An 18,927-nucleotide genomic window follows, 5' to 3' on the forward strand; every position below is an offset into this window, starting at 1 on the left:
AGTAATGCTGGAATTAAAAACAGCTCTTTCCTTTACACATGGATTTGATCATTCATTCCTTACCTTCCATTGTGTCAAAAAAAAATCAAAGCTGGTCAAAATAATTCACAGGCGTTAGACTCATGACTTTTATTTCCATAGACCCAAAAGATCGGAATAGGTGCTCAAAGTTATCTATTAAATGGGGTCTTCAATATTTTTGTACAATTTACTTTACATAATCAATAATCCGATAGAACAGAATAGCTTACTTGATTAGCATCTCTGTCATTGCTCTGAATATCCACCCAGAACAATAGCATAATGTCTGTAATATGTACCATCTACAAAAATGTAATACAACAAACAGCAGGGTCCCCTCTGCCCTGTGAGCTTCAGTAACAAATAAACAAAGCAGCAACACCATCTCTCAGTTTTCAACACCCCACCCACACCCACCCAAGACTTAGACCATCCTGATATGGGTATATATCATCGTTTGTTGTCACTGCATCAGTGCACTGGAATTCCCTGGCAAACACCATTGCAAGATCACAGCAGTTCCAGAAGGAAGTGCACCATTACTTTTCCTAACATAGGAATAAGGGTAGGCCATTTAGTCCTTCCAGGCTGTTTTGTTATTCAATTAAAGCATGTCTGCAAATAAAGTAATTATTTAACTTCTATTCCCCGCAATGAAATTAAAGGTTCTTCATCTGAATACATGAAGCATCTGCAGTAAGGAAGACGAATTAGTGGCACAAACAGAGGTAAAATGATTTAGATCGAATCGCTCATTACAGAAATATAATTACAAGGTGATCAAGGTTGAGAAATAAATATTCCAGCGTACACAATATTTCAGAAAAACAAACAGAATGGCAAAGAAGGAGGAGGTAGCTGTGACAGTGAAGGATGACATAAGGAGATTCTTGTGAAAGGATCTGGCCTCAGGAGATCATGAAGTAGAATCAGTGTGGGTGGAAATTAGGAATAACAAGAGTCAGAAAACACTGGTAGGAGTAGTTTATGAGCCCCCAAACAGTAGTTATACCGTTGGGCAATGCATTAAAATTATTGGAGCCTCTAGCAAGGGAAATGTAATATTTGTGGAGAACTTTAATCTTCATATAGACTGGGACAATAAATTGGCAAGAATAGTCTAAAAGATGAGTTTGTACAATTCATTTTTATAATGTTTTTGCAATAATTTCTTGGAGCAGTAGGTAGTGGAACCAAATAGGGATAAAGCTATCTTAGATCTAGTATTGTGTAATGAAGCATGTTTAATTCGTAATGTCATATAAAAGATCCACTGGGAAATAGTGACCATAATACCATTCAATTCCATGTTAAGTTTGAAAGTGACATACTCCAATCACAAACAAAAATTTTAAACTTAATTAAAGTTGTTTACATAGGTATAAGGGGAGAACTGGCTAAGGTTAATTGAGTCAATAGACTAAAGGTATGGAGGTATATGAACAGTGGGAAACATTTAAAACAATTCAAAATATTCAACACAATACATTCCATTGAAGAACAAACTCAGCAAGAAGGACCCATCTGTGGCTCAATCAGGAAGTTAAAGATAGTATTTAATTGAATGAAGAGGCTTACAATGTTGGAAAAAAACAATAACAAGTCTGAGGATTGGGAATGTTTTAGAAACCAGCAAAGAGCCACCAAAAAGTTGATAAAAGGGAGAAAAGCAGAAGAATATGGCAGAAGAACCCATCCCTCTGGAGATATGGCATGACAATGGATGTTAAAATAAAATGAACAGCTGCTCTCCCGAACAATGGATTTACAAGTCAGCTCCCCTGAGAAATGCTGACAAAAATTAAAGATAAACAAATGTGAATTCATTTTGCAAGGCCAGAAATCAGTAATTATATTTCAACAAGGTAGAGAATTATAAAGTGAAAAGGGATAAGGGAAAAAATGTTGCTGGAATCTATTCCTGTCGACTAAATCAGAGAGGCACTACACATGGTAAATTATTCAAATTGTGTAGGAGAAATGTTCAAATCTTTTGTAGCAATCATTTTAATCTGCCAGAAATTAATTGGCAGGATTGAATTGGGGCAGGAAGAAAGATATTTGTTTCCTGGTAATGATCAAGGACCATTTTTTGACCTTGTTTCCATGGTGGGTTGGTGATCAGTTGCAGCCAGTGAAGGTGAAACCCACACCACAGGCTTGGAAAATAATTCTTTTTTTGTAAAGTCAGTAATTAATTGTAAAGTGCAGTAATTAATTATGTTTCTGGTAACAATGTTATTCCAGAACAGAAACGCAGGTGTTGAGAAGATAGGTTATTTCAGAAATGAAGGCTGCACGGGCCATCTAAAGTCAGTGAATCTGGTCAATGGTCTACAGTACAGCTACATCCAGTTGTGAATGGTGGCATCCAATTAAACAACTAATAGGAGGAGGAGGCTGCACTAACACCCCCATCCTCAGAGGATCTCAGCATGAGTGCAAAAGGCAAGGATGAAGCAGGGCAGCTCAGCCAAGTGGAATGCTCCACCTGTGCAACTTGGGAGGTCAGGGACACTTCCAGTATCCAGAGTGACCATGTGTGCAGGAAGTGTCTCCAACTGCGGCTACTCAAAATTAATGTTTCAGAGCTGAAGCAGTGCCTGGAGTCACTGTGGAGCGCCCGCAAGGATGAGATCTTCATGGATAGCACGTACACTGAGGTGCTCACACTGCAGGTTAAAGATTGCACAGGCAGAAAGGGAACGGGTGACCGCCAGAGTAAAAGCACTAGGCAGATAGTGTTGGAGTCCCCAGGTCCATCTCCCTCTCCAACAGATTTTCCGTTTTGGATACTGCTGGGAGAAATTGTTTCTCAGGGGAATGCAGCAAGGGCCAAGTCCGTGCCACCATGAGTGGCTCAGCTGCACAGAGGGGAAGGGAAAGAAAAAAAAATGGGAGAGTAATAGTGATTGAATCCCTTATCTTAAGGGGAACAGATAGATGTTTCTGCGACCACAGATGTGACGCCACAATGGTATGTTGCCTCCCTGGGGCCAGGCTCAAGGATGTCACCTAGCGGCTGCAGGACATTCTGAAGGGAGAAGATGAACAGCCAGAGGTTGTGGTACATATTGGTATGAATGACATAGGTAAAAGAAGGATGAGGTCCTGAAAGCAGAATATCGGGAACTAGGAAATAAATTAAAAAGCAGGACCTCAAAAGGTGGCAATCTCAGGATTCTCCCAGTGCCAAGTGCTAGCAAAATCAGGAATGAGAGAATAGGCCAGATGAATGTGTGGCTGGAGAGATGGTGTAGGAGGGATGGATTTAGATTCCTGAGACATTGGGACTGATTCTGGGGGAGATGGGACCTGTACAAGCTGGATGGGTTGCACCACAGCAGGACGGGGACTAATATCCTGGCAGGGGTATTCACTAGTACTGTGGCGGAGGTTTTAAACTAGATTGGTAGGGTGATGGGAACCTGAGCTTGGAGACACAAGAGAGGGAAATAAAGATAGGAATGAAAGATGGAAAAGTAGAAAGCAAAAGTGGAAGGCAGAGGCAACAGGAGCTAGCAGTAAATAGAACCATAGTATAAAAAAGTGTAGAAATGTTAAAAAGTCTAAAGGCACTGTATCTGAATGCACGGAGCATTCACAATAAGGTAGATGAATTAACAGTGCAAATAGATGTAAATGGGTGCAATATGAGTGCGATTATGGAGACATGGTGGCAGGGTAACCAAGGCTGAGAACTGATTATCCAAGGGTGCTTGATGTTTAGGGCAGATAGGCAAAAAGGAAAAGGAGGCATGTGGCATTGTTGGTTAAGGATGAAATCAGCACAATAGTGAGAGGGGATATTGGCTCAGAAAATCTAGAATCAGTCTGGGTGGAGCTAAGAAGCAACATGGGGAGGAAAACATTAGTGGGAGTTGTATATAGGCCTCCAAACAGTAGTGGATAGCATTAAAACAGGAAATTAGAGATGCATGTAACAAGGATGCTACAGTAATCATGGGTGACTTTACTCTACATATAGACTGGGCAAACCAAATTAGCAATAATATTGTGGTGAATTAATTCCTGGAGTATGTACAAGATGGTTTTTTAGACCAGTATGCAGAGGAACTGACTAGGGATCAGGCTATTCTAGATTTGGTATTGTGCAATGAGAAGGGTTTAATTAACAATCTTGTTGTGTGGGGTCCTTTAGGGAACAGTCACCATAACATGACAGAATTCTTCATTAGGATGGAAAGTGAAGTAGTCCTATCTGAAACTAGGGTCCTACATCTTGAAGGAAAATACAAAGGTATGAGGCATGAGTTGGCCAAGAAAGATTGGGGAACTTGATTAACAGGCATGATGGGGGATAGGCAATGGCTAATATTTAAAAGGAACAAATATGTGCATTGCAACTGCTATACGTTCCTTTCTGGCACAAAAACACAACAGGAAAAGCAACCCAACCATGGCTGACAAAAGAAATTAAGGATAGTATTAGATACAAAGAAGAGTCATACGAAGTTGCTAGGAAAAGTAGCAAGACTGAGGATTGGGAGCAGTTTAGAATTCAGCAAAGGAGGACCAAGAGATTGATTAAAAGTGGAAAATTAGAATATGAGAGTAAACCTGCAAAGACTGTAAAAGCTTCTACAAGTGTGTAAAAAGGAAAAAGATTAGTGAAGACAAAGGTAGGTCCCTTCTAGTCTGAAATGGGAAAATTTATAATAGAAAACAAGAAAATAACAGAGCAATTAAACAAATACTTTAGTTCTATCTTCATGGAGGAAGACAAATAACTTCCCAGAAATACTAGGGAACCAAGGATCTAGTGAGGAGGAGGAATTGAAGGAAATTAGTATTACTAAAACGATAGTGCTGGAGAAATTAATGGGACTGAAAGCCAATAAATCCCCTGAGCCTGATAATCTATATCCCAGGGTACTAAAGGAGATGGCCATGGAAATAGTAGATATGCTGGTTGTCATCTTCCAGAATTCTATAAGTTCTGGAACAGTCCCAGCAGATTGGAGGGTAGCAAATGTAACCCTAATACTTAAAAAAAGGAGGAAGGGAGAAAACAGCCAATTACAGACCAGTTAGCCTAACCTCAGTAGTAGGGAAAATGCTAGAGTCTATTATAAAGGATGTAATAACAGGACACTTAGAAAATATCAAAGTCAACATGGATTTATGAAAAGGAAATCACATTTGACAAACCTACTAGAGTTCTTTGAGGACATAGCTAGCAGAATAGATAGGGAAGAACAAGTAGATAGTGTATTTGGATTTTCAAAAATTTTTGATAAGAGGTTAGTGTGTAAAATTGAAGCACATGGGATTGGAGGTAATAGGTTGGCATGGATTTAGAATTGGTTAGCAGACAGGAAACAGAAGCAATAAGTGGGTCTTTTTCCAGAGTGGCAGGCGGTGACTAGTAGGGTATCGCAGGGATCAATGCTTGGGCCCCAGCTATTCAAAATATATATCAATGATTTGGATGAGAGAACCATATGTAATATTTCCAAGTTTGCTGACGACACGAAACTTGGTGGGAATGAGAGTGACGAGGAGGGTGTTAAGAGGCTTCACAGTGATTTAGACAGGTTAAGTGAGTGGGCAAATACATGGCAGATGCAGTATAACATGAATAAGTGTGAAGTTATCCACTTTAGTATGAAAAACAGAATGGCAGAGTATTATTTAAATGGTAATAAAAGCAAAAAACTGCGGATGCTGGAAATCCAAAACAAAAACAGAAACAGAAATATCTGGAAAAACTCAGCAGATCTGGCAGCATCGGCGGAGGAGAGCACAGTTGACGTTTCGAGTCCTCGTGACCCTGTTCTATTGAAGGGTCATGAGGACTCGAAACGTCAACTGTGCTCTCCTCCGCCGATGCTGCCAGACCTGATTATTTAAATGGTGATAGGTTGGGAAATGTTGATGTACAAAGGGATCTAGGTGTCCTTGAACACTAATCACAGAGCAAGCATGCAGGTGCAGCACGTAGTTAAGGAGCCAAATGGTATATTGGCCTTCATTGCAAGAGGACTCGAGTGCAGAAGCAAGGATGTCTTACTGCAGTTGTATAGGGCCTTGGGTGAGACCACACCTGGAGTATTGTGCGCAGTTTTGGTTTCCTTACCCAAGAAAGGATATACTTGCCATAGGAGGAGTGCAGCAAAGATTCACCAAATTCCTGGGATGGCAGGATTGTGGTATGAGGAGGGATTGGGCCGCCTAGGCCTGTATTCACTAGAGTTTAGAAGAACGAGAGGGGATCTTATTGAAACGTATAAAATTTTGACAGGGATGGACAGACTGAATGCAGGGATGATATTTCCTCTGGCTGGGGTTCTAGAACAAGGAGTTACAGTCTCAGGATATAGGGTAGACCATTTAGGACTGAGATGAGGAGAAACTTCTTCACTTAGAGGGTGGTGAACCTATGGAATTCTCAATCACAGAAGGCTGTGGAGGCTAAGTTACTGAATATATTTAAGAAGGAAATAGATTGATTTCTGGTCTGTAAAGGTGTCAAGGGGTATGAAAGCACAGGGGTACGGCATTGAGATAGAGGATCAGCTATGATCATATTGAATGGCAGAGCAGGCTCAAAGGGCCAAATGCTTACTCTTGCTCCCGTTCCCAATGTTCCTATGTATATCTTACAAGAGCACTAGAAATAGAAGGGGCCTGTGGAGCCTGCTTACCAATGTGATCATGGCTGATCCTCAACTCCGTTTTCCTGCCCTCTCCCCATATCCGTTAATTCTGAGGCTCCAAACATTTGTCTATCCAGCCTTGAACATATTCAACAAGGGATCAACCACAACCCTCTGGGGTAGAGAATTCTAAAGATTCATAAGTGAGCAAAGTAATTTCCCCTCATCTGAGTCCAAAATGATTGGCCCCTTATCCAGGGACTGTGCGCTCATGTTTTAGACCCCTAGCCAGAGGAAACAATCCCACAGCATCCATCGTATCAAGCCCCATTCAGAATCTTGTACGTTTCAATTAAATCACCTCATTCTTCTAAACGCCAGAGAGTAGAAGCCCAATTTACTTAGCCTCACCCCTTCATCCCAGGGACCAATTTAGTGAACCTTTGCTATCTCTAATGCGAGTATAAGAGTGGAGGCTAAAACTGTACACACTATTCCAGACGTGGTCTCACCAAAACCCTGTACAATCGCAACGACACTTTTTTATTCTTGCACTCCACAACCCTTGCAATAAAGGCCATTATGCCATTTGTCTTCCTAATTCCTTGCTGCACCTGCACGCTAACTTTGCATTCCTTGTACAAATGCACAAATGTCTCTTTGAACCTCAAAACTTAAGTTTCACACCATAAAAATTATTCTGCTTTTCTATTCTTAGAAGCAAATTGGATAACTTCACCCTTCCCTCATTATAATCTGCCATCTTGTTGTCCACTCACTTAACCTGTCTATATCTCTGCAGCCTCTGTGTCCTCCCCACAACTTACCTTAACACCTAATTTGGTAATATCAGCAAACTTAGATACATTATTCTGTCTCATCAAAGTCATTAATAAAGATTGCAAACAGCTTTGGCCCCAGCACTGCTCTTTGCAAGCGCTCTATTATTTACTGCCTGCCAACTTGAAAAATACATGTTTATGATCTCACTGTTTTCTATCCATTAGCCAATCCTTTAACCATGCTTAAGTATTAACCCCATCTCCATGAGCCAATACCTCACCGATAAACCCTGTGTGGCACCTTAGTGAATGCTTTTTGGAAATCCAGGTATACTATATCCACTGGTTCCCCTTTATCTACCCTAGTCACATTCTGAAAATAAATAAATAAATTTGCCAACTTCCAATCTAATTGGACTGTTCCCAAATCTAAGGAATTTTGAAAAAATCATAGCCAGCACATCCACTATTTCTGCAGCTCTTTTAGAACTTTAAAGGTGTGGGTCATCAGGTCCCAGGGATGTGTCGGGTTTTAGTCCCTTAAGATTTGCCAATATTTTATATTAATTTCCTCAATTTCTTCACTTTTTAGCTCCTAGTTTACTTCCGATATTAAACTTGGGTCTTCTACTGTGAAGACAGGGTATTTGTTCAATGCCTCTGCCATTCCCTCATGATAATTTCTCCTGTCTGCTTTGAAGAGACCAATGTTTACTTTAGCTACCTTTTTCCTTGTACACTTACAAAATCTCTTAGGATTTGTTTTTATATTTATGGCTAGTTTAGCTTCATTCTATTTTTTCCGGTTTTTAAATCAACTTTTTGATGGCCTTCTGGTTTTGAAAGCACTCCCATTCCTCTAACTTACCGCTTTTTTTCTTCCCCGACATGTAAGCCTCTTTTAACCTAATACTATACTTAATTTCCTGAGTGAGCAAGGGATGGGTCTCTCTCTCTCTCTCTCAATGAAGTTGTGTTATTCAATGGAATTTATTTTTGAAAATTTAACATTTGCCACTGCTCATTTACCTCCATATCTTTTAGTTTATTTTTCTGGTTTACCTTGGCGAGTTCTCCCCTCATACCTATGTAATTGCCTTTGTGATTCTGGTTTGCAATTGGAGTATTTCACTTCCAAACTTAACATGGAATCCAATGGTATCATGATCACTATTTCCTGGTGGATCTTTCACTATGACATTTGTGATGAAAGTATATTAATTTTCATTTTTTTCTGGCTTATAGTGAAGTAGGTTTATGAGGGTAAGTATAGTTGGGTGTGTGTGTGATTTCATTACATTTGGAATCAAGTAGACTGCAAGTTTGAAATCATCAAAAGAAGCTAGGTGCTTGACATAGTAATGAGTAAACAGGGATGTGGCTTAGCATGTAAGGTGTGAAGGAAATTTGCATTTTTAGATGAGAGATTTTGATTTCAAAGGGATCTTAGTCTGATTACAAGTAGCCAGATAAGCAAGGTTAAGCAATGTGTATATTTTTCCCCAAAGGTAACTGACCATATTGGCAACATGAAAGTTTTTTTATATTGAGGAAGATACTTTTCAAAGACATATGGAACAATAGAATTTACTTACTAAAAAGAGAAACATATATAAAGGAGAATGAAAGCTGTGTGTCAGAAGCCCATGTAAGATCTGACAGGAGTGTATGAAATAGTCTTAATGAAGCCTTCAGCATTTGTGCATAAGTCTGCTGTATAACAAAACTGAAGTTGGGAAAAAGCCATTTGGAATTCCACTGTTAAGTGGGTATTGTGTTAACTTTCTGGTTCTGTTTAAATCTAAAATCTATTCTGGACTGTTGCCTTAAAGAATGTAACTGGGAGTCAGGTTAATTAGGAACTTTAGGAGTTATTGTAGTAGTAATTGTCATCTTATGTATGTGCTTGAAATCTTTTATATTTTGTTAATAACTATTTTAATTTAATTTTTAAAATCTAAAGGTCTTAGTGGACTTATTACTTCTGAATTCAGTGTACACATCTCATAATAAATACAAATTACAAAACCATTGTGATAATGTGACAAAAGTTTCCCTTGTGGAATTGGTCCACCTGGCACATGATCTGCCATGTCATAGTATTACAAATTGAACCTGTTTCATTACACAATACTAGTTTCAAGATAGCTGTATCCAGGTAAAAGCAAAATACTGCAGATGCTGGAAATCTGCCCTCTGCCCTCACACCTTCCTCTTCCTCCCAGAACCATGATAGGGTCCCCCCTTGTCCTCACTTTTCACCCCACCAACCTCCGCATTCAAAGGATCATCCTCTGCCATTTCCAGCAACTCCAGCATGATGCCATCATCAAACACATCTTACCTTTACTCCCCATAAGCATTCTGTAGGGACTGTTCACTCCGGGACACCCTGGTCCACTCCTCCAACACCTCAACCCCCTCCCACAGCACCTTCCACGCAATCGCAGAAAGTGCAACACCTGCCCCTTTACCTCCTCCCTCCTCACCGACCAAGGGCCCAGACACTCCTTTCAGGTGAAGCAGCGCTTCGCTTGCACCTCCTTCAATTTGGTCTACTGCATTCGCTGCTTCCTATGTGGTCTCCTCTACATTGGCGACACCAAACGCAGACTGGGTGACCACTTTGCGGAACACTTTCGGTCTGTCCGCAAGCATGACCCAGACCTTCCTGTCGCTTGCCATTTCAACACTCCATCCTGCTCTCATGCCCACATGTCCGTCCTCGTCCTGCTGCAATGTTCCAGTGAAGCTCAACGCAAACTGGAGGAACAGCACCTCATCTTCGATTAGGCACTTTACAGCCTACTGGCCTTAACATTGAGTTATTATATTTTTTTCCCATCTATATCTATTATTTAAAATTTATTTCCATTCATTGTTTTATTCCCACCTTTTGGCCTATTTCAATCTTTTTTCCCCACATCGTCCCCTCCCCCACCCCAATGAGGCCATCTGTCACTTGCTCATTCTGCTTTCTACTCAATGTCACCATTAGCACCTCCTTTAGCCAGTATCACCACCATCAACACCCCTTTGACCTTTTGTTTATGACATCTTTGGCAAACTCTCCTTTGCCTCCACCTATCACTAGCCTTTTATCCAGCTTCACCTGTCCCACCCCCCTTAAATAGTATATATTTCACCACATTTTTACTTCTTAGTTCAGAAGAGTCATACAGACTCAAAATGTTAACTGTCTTTCTCTCCACAGATGCTGTCAGACCTGCTGAGTTTTTCCAGCAATTTTTGTTTTTGTAGCTTTATCCAGAGTTGGTTCCACAACATATTGCACCATAAACTGTCATAAGTGTTGTACAAACTCATCATCTAGACAACTCTTGCCAATTTGATTGTCCCAGTCTATGATTAAAATCCCCCACAATTATTACATTTCCTTTGCTACAAGCTCCAATAACTTGTTAAATGCTCTGTCCAACAGTATAACTACTGTTAAGGGCCTATAAACTGATCCAATCAGTGTTTTCCAACTCTTGCTAATTCTAATTTCCACCCATATTGATTCTACTTCATGATCTTCAAAGGACAGATCCTTTTTCTCTAACATCCTTATGTCATCCTTTATTGTATGGACACCCCATCTCCTTTGCTATGCTCTCTTTCTGAAATATTGTATATTCTGGAATATTTATTTCCCATCCTTGATCATCTTGTAACCATGTTTCTATAATGACAATTAACTCCAAATCATTTATTTGTATTTGTGCCACTAATTCATCCATCTTAATATCTGAATGCACAAAACATCTGCAAAGAACCTTTAATATCAATTTTTAAACTTCTATTTCCTGCAATGTCCTTATTTGCCAATGTACAATTTTTGTTAACTCTGACCCTTCCTATCCTACTGTTCGTCTTTACCCACATTGATATACTGTCCCGATGCCTTGACCCCTCTTTGTATTCCCAAATCTCTCTTCACCCAAACCCTCCCCTGTCAATTTAAAGCCTGTCCACAGCCCTAGTTATACAATTGGCCAGGAAACTGGTCCCAGCCAGGTTCGAGTGGAACCCATTCCAACAGAACTGCTGAGTACAAATGCCAGAGCTCCATCAATCGAGTCCCTTCTTCACTCACCAGTCTTGCAATTCTAAGCTGTTTAACTTTGTGTCAATTGGCATGCATCTAAGGCTAACAATCCAGAGATGATTACCTTTGAAGTTCTGCATTTTAAATTTGGACCTTAACTCCTCAAATTCTCATCACAGAACATTCCTGGTTCTACCTACATCGTTGGTTCCCACATGGATCATGACAACTGGACCACCCCCCTCCACTGCAAGTACCTCTCCAACCAAAAGGAGACCTCCTTAACCCTGGCACTAGGCAGGCAACAACTTTCAAAGCTCCCAATTGCAGATGCAGAGAACGGCATCTATTCCCGACTGCCTCCTATCACTACCACATTCATCTCTGCTCCACCCACTAAAATGGCATCCTTTCCATGATGCCATGGCCAGTCCATTCATTCACCTTGCAGCCTTCCTCAGCCACACAGGCAAGCACCCCGTACCTATTAGACAAAGTTAGGGGTTGAGGCTTTTCCATCACAACATACCTACCTGACACACAGTCACACCCTGCTGTCCCTGACCTTTGACCAACCATAGGGTTCTGCCTAACCTAAGGGGTATGCCTGCTTCCTGGAACAAAATGCCCAGTAATTTTTTCCCTCTCTGATGCCCTGCAATGTCTGCAGCTCAGACTCCAGCTCAGCAACTGAGCCCAGGTTGTCTAAGCTGCTGACACTTACTGCATAAATGGCTGTCCAAGATTGCAGTACATTCCAGATTCCCACATGCTGCAGTCAGGGCACAACACCAGGCCTGCCATTTCCGTCAAACCTTATTTGGTCAATTAGTTAATAATTTGCACAGCTAAGGTAATAGAAATTTGCACTCACCTAGCTTGGAAACTAGGAAAAAAACTCACCAACTACTGGAGACTGAAAAAGAGCAGGAGCGCATCTTTGCCTCTCTGCACCAAATTCCCACCTTAACCTCATTCCCACCTACACACTGTCTCACTCCACCGTAGTTTCTTCCCTGTGTCCCCCGTACTCCATAAAAACAGGCCAACCCAATTCCACAAATTACTGTCTCATAATCTACTCTCAAAACGATGCAAGGTGCTGTTGAGATTGCTATCAAACAGCACTTAGCCACCAACCTGATCACCAATGTTCAGTTTGGGTTCTGCCAGGACCGATTGGCTCATGACCTCATTACAACCTTGATTCAAACATGGCCAAAAAGACTGAATGAGATAAACCTGAATGTCCTTTGGCATCAAGGACCCCTAGTGAAATTGAAGTCAATTGGAATCAGGGGAAAATTCTTCACAGATTGGAGTCACAATTGGCACAGAAGATAGTTCTGATTGCAGGAGGCCCATCATCTCAGCCCCAGGATATCATTGCAGGTGTTCCTCAGGGCAATAACCTAGGCCCAACCATCTTCAGCTGGTTCAATCACCTTCCCCAAGTCAGAACGGGGATAGTTAGCAATTGTAGTGTTCAGTTCCATTGGTAACTCATCAGGCACTGAAGCAGTCTATGTTCACATGCAGCAAGACCTGTATAACATTCGGGCTTCAGCTAAGTGGCAAGTAACATTCAAAAGCATTACCACTGCTGAAACCCTAACTACCAACATGCTGAGGGTCACCATTGACCAGAAACTTCACTGGACTGGCCACATAGTTAGTGTGGCTGCAAGGGCAGGTCAGAGGCTGGAAATTCTGCAGTGAGTGGCTCATCTCCCAATTCCTGAAAGCTTTTCCACCTTCTAGAAGGCATAAGTCAGGAATATGATGAATACTCTTCCATTTGCCTGGATGAATGCTGCTTTAAGAAACTGTGCACCATGCAAACCAAAGCAGCCTCTTGATTGGAATTCCATCCACTATTGGTGCATCATGGCTGTCATGTGTACTCCATGCATGATATAATGCAACCTGTTTGACAGCACCTTCCAAACCTGTGACCTCTACCAACTAGAACAACAAGGCCAGCAGGCAAATGGCACCAACACCAACTTAATGTTTCCCTCTATATCCCACACCACCCAGACTTAGAGGTATATTGTCATTACTTAAACATCGCTGTGTCAAAATCCTGGAACTCCCTTCCTAACAGCACTGTGATGTGCCTACACCACATGGACTGCAGTGGTTCAAGGTGGTGGCTCAGCACTATCTTCAAGGACCATAAGGGACGAGCAATAAATGCTTGCCTTGCTAGTGATGCATGCATCATGAATGAAATAGGATCTTGAATCCAATCAAAGTACATACACTTCACCCAAACTCATCTGAAATGTGGGGAAAACACAAATCATCTCTCCCCTTCCATGAGTTAACATGCCTTTGGCATCACCTTTCCTTCTAGACTGCTTTTAACTGGAAAACCGGAAATCAAATACTTTAGCTTCAAAGACAGTGACTAGCTTACAATTTAAGATAATCTTGCTCCGCACTGATACCTTTTAGTGGCAGTACAGTAGGTAAGAGGGAGGTTCCATAATGCTGACTCCACAACTAGCCAGTAACTCACCAGTTCACAGAAATCTTTCTTCGTTATTCTTTCATGCAATGTGGGCGTCACTGACATCTCCAATTGCCTTCGAATTGAGTGGCTTGCTAGGCCATTTCAGAGAGCAGTTGAGAGTCAACCATATTGCTGTGGGTCAGGAGTCACATGTAGACCAGGCCACGTAAGGATGGTAGGTTTCCTTCCCTAAAAGGGGATTAGTGAACTTGATGGGTTTTCATGACAATCAATAGCTTCATCGTCACCATTACTGAGACTAGCTTTATATTTCAGATTTATTAACTGAATTCAAATTCCACCAGCTGCCGTGGTGAGATCTGAACCCACGTCACCAGGACATTAGCCTGGGTCTCTGGATTACCACAGCATACCTCCTCACACAGCCTATATTTTAGAAATCAAAGAGCATAAGATGTTTGATAGAGAAAACAATTACTTTATTCAACAAGGAAACAACATGTGATAAGTACATTTATAATGCATTAAGATTAAAAATGATCACTAACAAAGCACACGTAAAATTAAATCAAAAATTTTGCGAGCTTTGTTGCACAATGTTTCAATTAACTTGACTGACCCTTTTGCTATAGATCCTCAAAGCTACACATGAATAAATTCATCTTGTATCTAGTTGCACTAACCAAAAATGTCATCCTATAATGTAACAAGCTCATTTTAATTTCAAGGGTAGAGGTTTTATATAATTTGGGTATTAACTACAAAAGTTAGAACTGAGCTGATATGGGTGTACTAGTTGTTAAAATGTTGCAAATACCTAGAACGGTATAACAAGCATCATTAGATGGGAACTACCCCATTGGGAACTCTTCCTAACCTAGCCAAGTGATGCAATGTTCACTCAATAACTGGAATTCCTATTCAGCAAGGGAATTGAGACTCCTCCAACATGCATAAATCAGTTTTAGCAAGTATGCACTGAAGTAATTGCTAAATGAGCTGCTCAGGTAACCATTTGCTTTGGCTTACCAACTGCGAGCAAGCTCAGATGAAACCCCATACTTTGTTTATAGCTAGTGACAATGTGCAAATAAACACCTCATAACTTAAAAAGTTCAAACTAGTTAGGCCAAGGACCAGCATTTTAATAGATTTCTGCAAAATTTGACCAAATCAGGTTTGCAACACTGAAAGATTAAATTAAGGTAAGATTGGGCATGTTCTTCAGTTTGGCCAGCTGATCCGTGGCTGTGAGCGTCATAAAATTGCATAGAAAATAAGCATGCCAAACCCATCAATAAACCCAGTTGCCTGAAGCAGTTCTTGATTCTTCCCCTACTTCAATTGTTTACAGATAAATTAATTTTCAATACAGAAACACAAAGTAGATTGAACACTGGGTTAAATGGAAGAGAAACAAAGAAACAGTACAAAGACAAAGGTAATTTAAAGCTGTTTCACGTTAAAAAAAATTATATCTGGCTTTCACCAAGATTATCCTGAGAAATTGCAGCATTTTACATCAGGAATTTTAAATTTGATAACTTGCATGATAATTTGCAATGTTTCTTTGCCTTAGTTTATAAGGAACCCATGACTATTTTGAAAGAAGTGTGAACCAGTGTATGTCACAACATAGTTGATAAAACTGCATCAAGGCAAGTGTCATTTTGGAATCAGGAATTTCAAACACTATACAAATCTTTCACCATCAACAGTAACAACACGTGACTGGACAAGAGCAAGGATGTCTGTTCACAAATGCACCATTCTAGCGAAGGTACATTTGAATCTAAAAAAATATAAATTTTGATAATGTTTGAACTGGCTTAAGCTGAATCGATTTAGAACTCACCAGCTCCTGATGCACTCAATCTTGAAGATTATGTTCTAAAGATTAAATGATCTTAATGAAAAAAAGTGATTGCAATGTTTAAAAAAAAGATTGCACAAGTTTTCTTCGCTTGGGTTCATAACAGTCAATGACATAACCCATGGATGTGCAAGCTTCTCCGTGGTCCCTATTCAAGTACAATGGTGCTGCTAGGATCAGTAAATTGCATGTGTCTGAAGTTGCTGATACAAGCAGATCTTAATAGTTAATTTAAGGTTAATATACCAACGAGTCAATAGAAACCAGCCCCTAATAAACCTCTAGGCCAACAAATTTGAAAATCAACAAGTGCAAATAGCATCACAATGCCTGGGCTTTGAGGGCCAGATTGCTAAACCTTAGGGATCTGCATGTGGCTCCAGGGTCAAATGCCATTTAAGACATCAGAGAGTGGGGAGAAATGATCAAAAGAATGAGGTCAGGTCACCCAGAACGCTTACAGCAACCAGTTCAATAGAGACAGAAGTTTCAGAGAGGCCATATGTCCTCCCTCCCTCCTCCTCAACTAGAGAATAGTACATATTAAGGGTGTGAAAACACAGAAGGTCAAAAACTAGACACATCAAGATGCATTTATACTATAATGTGAGCATCAATAAAGTATTAACATTGAAAGATGATACACGAACGCCTAAAGTTTCACTGCAATGCTTTTCAGGGTAATCTCAGTTCAAGAGACTTACACATTACAAAAAGCTAAGTTCATGTAACTTCATTTGAAGCCAAGTACTTGTGACCAAAAACAAAAAAACATTTCCCACCCTATTCTTGACAGTTGTGTATTTAGGGCTGCAACCTTCTTCACAACCAGCATCCAGTTATGTGGAGAAACATTAAAAGCCAACAGAGAAGCCATCTTGATACTCAAGGTGGAATAAGATGGACTATGAACCAGCCAGATCCTCTCACTTTGCCAAAAAAAGTTAAAATTTCTCCAAACAGAAACAAGCAAATGAGGGCTACCTCAGTGGCCTTGGGATTTAAGTGCTCCACTTCCACTACTAGTCAAATGTAAACGGTTAATATTGCTTTAGTGCTTAGATAAATTGACAGCATATTTGCATTAAAATTAAAAAAAATAAAACTCCATGATGTTAGATTTTGCTCGATCAGCTTTCAATATATCAAATTTGCAGATACAGGTACCTGCATAAATTTAACACAGATCAAGGACCAAATTCTGCACAGGCATCCGCTTAGCATAACTCCCAAAACATGGAGAATCTGTTTTCTAAATTTGTCCCACTTCCTTACGCCATATGTTGTGCAACTTCAGACTGCAACACAATAATTCCTCATTCTATTTGCTGGGAAAAACCTCCAGCAGCACCTTGCTTGCTAATAATAAAGGCAGCCCTCAATACTTCAGCTCAATCTTAAATGCTCAGTTCACCAAACACAAATCCTCTTCACAAATGAATGAGGAAAACTCAAATTCATCAAATATAATCTACATGCCCTGAGTTTTCTTTTAATAGGCAAAAAGGCAAAAGCAAGATTCTTGCTGTGTAAATTAAGTGCTGTTGTGCAACATTTCCTATATACAGTCTCATATACAACTAGAAACACTTCAAGAAAAAAGAATGCTTTTCCATATTTTTAAGCCATATAATACAGTATTTTACATCACGGTCAACATCCAATAGCCCTTGTTTATCACAATAGCCAGTGACATAGAACAGGTTATTTTGAATGGTGATCATTTGGAATGTGTCACCTTGGTGATGGTACAGGGTTAGAGTTTGGGGACACTGAAGATTTGGAGGGCTGAAAGGATAAAGGGGAAGTTGGTGACAGCTTCTTAGGGCCAAGAACATCTCCATTTTGCAGCTTCCACAGAAGTTCTTCATTTTCCATAGATAAGCGCTTGTTGACTTTTGATTCTTTCTGCAGTGACTCCTGTAAAACAACCTGTTCAGTAGAGAGTTGCCTGCAAGATACAGAAATTAAAATGGATTTTGATTTAAAACGCTGTTGTCAACTGGCAGAATCAATTCATGGCCTCAATTGCTAGTAAACTTTCATATTATACACGTAAACATAGAAAATCATTAAGGATTTACTGCATTTATAGTTTGGAACATCACAGTTTGAAAACCTAATCATCAGAAAAGTTATGCTGGAGACCAATGTGCTCAATTGTTTGTTCAGAGATTTCAGTTTATGCGCAATAATTTTACATCATTCTAAAAATTACTTAGAAAAGCTGACATATCTGAACAAAACAGACAGTAATCAAAAAGTGGACAGCCTTGAAAACCTCTTGATATAATAGGGCATAAAGCCACCCACATTACTCTGACTGTAGCCTAGTATTATCTTGTACAAATTTAGATTCTTGTACTTTTCCAGCATCACAACAATGACTACACATTAAAGGTACTTCTTTGCCTGTGAAGTGTTTGAGATGTCTGGTGGTGTGAAAACTACTATATAAATGTAAGGGTTATTCTGTATTCTTTTACTCCAAGTTCTCATAGAATCACAGTGCAGAAGAGGCCCTTCGGCCCATCGAGTCTGCACCGACACGTGAGAAACACCTGACCTACCTACCTAATCCCCATTTACCAGCACTTGGCTCATAGCCTTGAATGTTATGACGTGCCAAGTGCTCATCCAGGTGCTTTTTAAAGGATGTGAGGCAACCCACCTCCACCACCCTCCCAGGCAGTGCATTCCGGACTGTCACCACCCTCTGGACAAAAAAGTTTTTCCTCACATTCCCCCTAAACCTCCTGCCCCTCACCTTGAACTTTATGTCCCCTCATGACTGACCCTTCAACTAAGGGGAACAGCTGCTCCCTATCCACCCTGTCCATGCCCCTCATAATCTTGTACACCTCGATCAGGTCGCCCCTCAGTCTTCTCTGCTCCAATGAAAACAACCCAAGTCTACCCAACCTCTCTTCATAACTTAAATGTTTCATCCCAGGCAACATCCTGGTGAATCTCCTCTGCACCCCCTCCAGTGCAATCACATCCTTCCTATCATGTGGCAACCAGAACTGCACACAGTATTCCAGCTGTGGCCTTACCAAGGTTCTATACAACTCCAACATGACCATGACCTCCCTACTTTT

At 40.4% G+C, this 18,927-nt stretch overlaps 1 protein-coding gene across 2 annotated transcripts in view; it reads right to left on the reverse strand.

Annotated features, from left to right (window-relative positions):
- The window catches only part of LOC144684562 (microtubule-associated tumor suppressor 1 homolog), a 213,847-nt gene that overhangs the window by 16,945 nt on the left and 177,975 nt on the right, over positions 1 to 18,927 (reverse strand). Inside the window, exon 15 of one of the 2 annotated variants that reach the window (XM_078548503.1) lies at positions 17,565 to 17,777. In XM_078548503.1, coding sequence (XP_078404629.1) covers positions 17,565 to 17,777 — 213 coding nt within the window. Of the gene's footprint in view, positions 1 to 14,410; positions 17,778 to 18,927 lie in introns of those variants that run through there. The other variant, XM_078548511.1, reaches the window with a different exon arrangement.

This window comes from Cetorhinus maximus, chromosome 1 (assembly GCF_964194155.1).
Source record: "Cetorhinus maximus chromosome 1, sCetMax3.hap1.1, whole genome shotgun sequence".
NCBI lineage: Eukaryota > Metazoa > Chordata > Chondrichthyes > Lamniformes > Cetorhinidae > Cetorhinus > Cetorhinus maximus.